Source organism: Psilocybe cubensis, chromosome 10 (assembly GCF_017499595.1).
Source record: "Psilocybe cubensis strain MGC-MH-2018 chromosome 10, whole genome shotgun sequence".
NCBI classification, from domain to species: Eukaryota; Fungi; Basidiomycota; class Agaricomycetes; order Agaricales; family Agrocybaceae; genus Psilocybe; species Psilocybe cubensis.
The window spans coordinates 301,142-305,607 of NC_063008.1; the positions used below are offsets into that span (position 1 = coordinate 301,142).

At 46.6% G+C, this 4,466-nt stretch overlaps 1 protein-coding gene across 1 annotated transcript; it reads left to right on the top strand.

Annotated features, from left to right (window-relative positions):
• Positions 1-3,108: 3,108 nt before the first annotated feature.
• On the top strand, positions 3,109-4,466 carry JR316_0010428 (Chanoclavine-I aldehyde reductase fgaOx3; the record flags this gene model as incomplete). Its single annotated transcript, XM_047896096.1, has 4 exons — positions 3,109-3,378; positions 3,435-3,870; positions 3,923-4,206; positions 4,263-4,466. The coding sequence occupies 4 exons, from the start codon at positions 3,109-3,111 to the stop codon at positions 4,464-4,466; spliced, it is 1,194 nt and encodes a 397-aa protein (XP_047744141.1).

Below are 4,466 nucleotides of genomic sequence, written 5' to 3' on the forward strand. Positions count from 1 at the left end.
AGTTGCGAGTGCGTGGGGTGCGGGGTTACGTTATGTTGAGGAATCGTTTACGGAAATTGGAGTCGGCGGTGGCGTTGGAAGCACGCGCCAAGTCGTCAGTGGTGAGTAGCAGGAAAACGAAGGGACAACACAGAGGAGATGTTGATATCGATGTCGTGGCAAGCACCAACGAACGAAACGGACCCAAATCGTCGGGGAAAGCCAGGGGAAACGCAGAGCCGGAGCCGAGATTGAATGATAAATGGATGATTGACGTGGTGAGGGAAGATGTAGTATGGTTAATTAAAGCCCACACACCCTGTTCATTCAATCCAATCCAATATCCAATAATCTTTCCCCACATTCGCATTCCCCGTATTCAACCACATCCAACCCCGTTCGCGAAAACAGATGACAATAACCAACCCCACAGGAAACGAAGCGACAACAAAATACAACAGCACCCATAAAATTCACATCCAAAAATCCACAAATGAGACGAAAAAAGAGTCGCAACCCATTAGCACCCTAATTAGCAACAGCGAAAATTACGACATACAGGGTGGGGCGAGAAGAGTGCCAATGATACACACAATCCTGATGTATGAATCAGATGAGAAGGATAGGAAATGTTGAAACCACACGCACCATAAGGCGAAATAATTGTACAGCGTTCCGGCCATCCATTCAATTCAACAACGCAATCCAATGCATAACCACACCCAATCCAATCCCCGCATCCCGTCCGCGAAAAACATATGACAAGAACCAACCCCGCAGAAAAGAATCAAAAATAGAACCACGTCCACCAATAAGAAAAATCAGCAAATGACAGAGTCGATCAGCACCCGATTTACAGGACAACGACAAAACAGAACAGACCTTGTACAGCAAGCGTGGACCAGGCGTCAGCTGACGCAATGCGTGTCAGTCACAGTGTGGATTCGGATCCAGAGTCGGTGATGCGCGCGGTGAAGAGGTATATCGTCTCGTCTATGCGAATGAATGCGACCGGACCGCGACGCTTTCAAGGTGTAACCCAACCTAGACGTTTCTCCTCAATACAGAGTCAAGGCGGTACCACAGCGAGTCTTTCGGTTTCCTGTTTCTTGGTTGATGTTGATAGAATTCTGCAAGAAACAAAGAAAAAGAATGAGAAAAACGTGAAGAAGTAAAGTAAAAGCGGATCTAAGAAGAAAAGACAAACCGTGACTGAAACGACGACGCGCTTTTCTTCACAGATCAAAGGTGCCATAAATGGAAGTAGCTGCTCACGGGTTGTGGGTCAATTTCAATGAACTTGACTGGGATAGTGGATAAGCTGGTAGCGCTCGAGCTGATTCTTGTGAGATGAAAGAGGAAATGGAAAGATATTACGAGTTAAGGATTTATAAAAATCCAAAGTAGAGTGAGAGGTCGTAAATTTTTGTGGTGCACGAGCTCCTGTGGGTGAACAGGGCTTTGGCGGCAAATCGAAACTTACTAGCCAAGACGAGGAAGTCTCTGGACAAAATTTTGGATCCAAATCAGAAACATGACAAGCACGTTTAAGAAGTAACCTGACTCTCCTCTGGAGATGATTGCAGAATGAGATTACGATAAAAGGAGGTGTCAATGGTAGTAGAATTATGTTGTCTGTGGTTTGTCGTCGAAGATGTGTTTAGTATAAGTTAGAAAATAATCTGCATTCTGAAATCCTGCAGAAAGTCGTCCAATAAATCACATTAAAATCTAATATCAAGAAAATACAATACAACCACTAACCTAGGACTTATTATTGTCACCTAAACCGCGCTGTATGTTTAGCAAATAGCCATTGTTATACACGAAGCAATAGACTGAAAGGTTTGGAATATACGTGGTGACACAAACTTTCGTCGGTGCGTAGGGCGTTGGTGGCGAGGTAAAACCCATGCAAAAAGATGAAGCAAGAGCCCCACGCGGAAAGACGAAGCAAGAACCCTGATGTGTCTGTACGAAACACTGGTATATTCAGAGAGATTTCGCTGTGAGACGGAGGACGCGAAAAAGCGAATTCTCTTAGAGATGAGAGGGAACCGAGAGATGAATAAGAGTGAGTCTAGCTCGAGCACAATATTTAAAGTCAGTATATTGGAGAAAAACAGAGAAGCCAAGGAACCTTCATGTCAATGGGAGGTCAATATTCAATCATTATCTGTCAAAGTTCTGATAGGAGTTAATGAAGATCTCCGAGGAAAAGCATTTTTCTCTCTCTTATATTATCCGTAGATGAGTTTGCCTACCCCCTCCGAATCGTTGGACATGTATGTTTACCGCTGTAAGGAAAACAAACAACACCGGCGCCTATAGTGATCAAATTCTGATTCATCACTACCTGGACCAGGTATTAGTACATAACCTTCGTGGCTGCACCAGATACTGGCAAAGGAAGAAGAGGGATGGGATGGGAGGGGAAAATTTGTGATATAATGCAGTAGTACTCTTTCATCCTAGATGTTAGAATAGTGAGTCCATTCAGGCAGAGGATTAATGATACAAACAGTTAGTCATTTTAAAATCCTTTGCGTCAATCTTTTAGTTGTGCTGAACTGCCTTCTGAAATGAGTTAATATCTTTAAGACGGATGTAATGAAGGGCTGATGTTCCACAACCCCGAAAGCTAAATTTCCAACAGAAAAGTTTACTTCCACTGAGATTCCAAGGCAAATTCAGGAACAAAAATAGTACTTAGTTCTGTGAACTGTTTAAGTCCTGGGACCGTCGATGAAACAACGCTAATCCCAAGAGCAATGATTCTCTACTCGTCCTGTTTCCGTATTACAAGTTACCAAGGACTTCAAATGTAGCGATTATCTCTCACTAATAGTATGATCACAATGAAGATAAAGGCATGTGCTGTGCTTAAACTTTCAAAAGCCAGGTCGGGCACGGGATCAAATGATTACCCATTGTACGGGTATCTCAGCCTCCGAAGACACTTTATTCAGCGGATGGCGTAATTCGTTACCCATGGACAGAGAAAGCTTATATATATCCTGAGTGTGATAAATCTCAAAGGGATACAGTAGTGTTATCCTCCGTATCCACGCGTATCAGCATCCCCTTGCAAGGCCGGCCAGAGAGTGCACAAACCACAGATCTGTACAAATGTCGTCCAAACCTGTGCTGTTTACCCCTATCCAAGTTGGCAACGTCCAGCTGAAGCACCGGATTGTGCTCGCGCCACTTACGCGCAATCGGTCATCGCAGAAGGAGCATGTTCCCACCATACCGCTCATGCAGGAGTACTACGCGCAACGTGGGAGCATACCGGGGACACTGTTGATCACGGAGGCGACATTTATCACCGCAGAGGCGGGCGGAGACGACAACATCCCCGGAATATGGAGTCCAGCGCAGATCGAGGCGTGGAAGAAGGTGAGCGTCGATGTAGAAAGGCATGTACAAAACGATTAATGGGTGTAAATGAGTAGGTCACAGATGCAGTTCACGGGAATAAATCGTATATTTACCTTCAGCTCTGGGCGCTTGGGCGAGCTGCGACACCCGCCACGCTGCGTGAGGACGGCTACGACTTCGTTGCGCCCTCGCCAATTCCTATGAAACCGGACGCCAAAGACATCCCTCGCGCGCTGACCGTCCCCGAGATCAAACAGTATGTAAAGTGGTACGCAACCGCCGCACACAACGCGGTGCACCTCGCGGGATTCGATGGGGTCGAAGTGCACAACGCAAACGGATATCTCCTCGACCAGTTCGTTCAGGACGTGAGCAACCAGAGAGACGACGAGTACGGTGGTAGTATCGAGGCGAGGAGCAAGTTCAGCCTTGAAGTCGTCGACGCGGTTGTAAAGGAGGTAGGGGCGGAGAGAGTTGGTATACGCGTCAGCCCATGGAGTATGTTCCAAGGTATGTCCCGCACTCACCTGAAATGACATTCCAGTGACATTTAGCCTCGAAGCTATGAAAATGGCCGATCCAATTCCTCAGTTTACATACTTAATATCCTCGCTCCTAAAATCTCATCCAAACCTTGCGTACCTGCACGCTATTGAGGCACGCGCCGGTGCCCCACCGCACGAGTCGAACGATTTCCTTCGCCACCTCTGGCGTTCCAAACCCGACGAAGCGTTCAAGCGTGTCTTCATCAGCGCCGACGGATACAAACGCGACACGGCCATTGCACGCGCGGAGAAGGACTCGGAGGATGGTTTAGTGGCGTTTGGAAAGGCTTTCCTTGCAAACGTTAGTTCGCTAGTGCACATCCGTGTCGACCACATTGATTTACTCTTTTATACCAGCCCGATTTACCTTTCCGGCTTGAAAATGACCTTCCTCTCAATACATGGAACTTTAAGACGTTCTTCAGCCGGGCACACCTTCCTGGGACTGAGATTGGGTACACGGACTACCCATTTTCGTCAGAGTTTCTTAACTCGGCTATCTCTGGGATAAACCCTACAGTTCAACCTCCGGAAAAAGAACTGGAGAAGAGTAATTTGTAG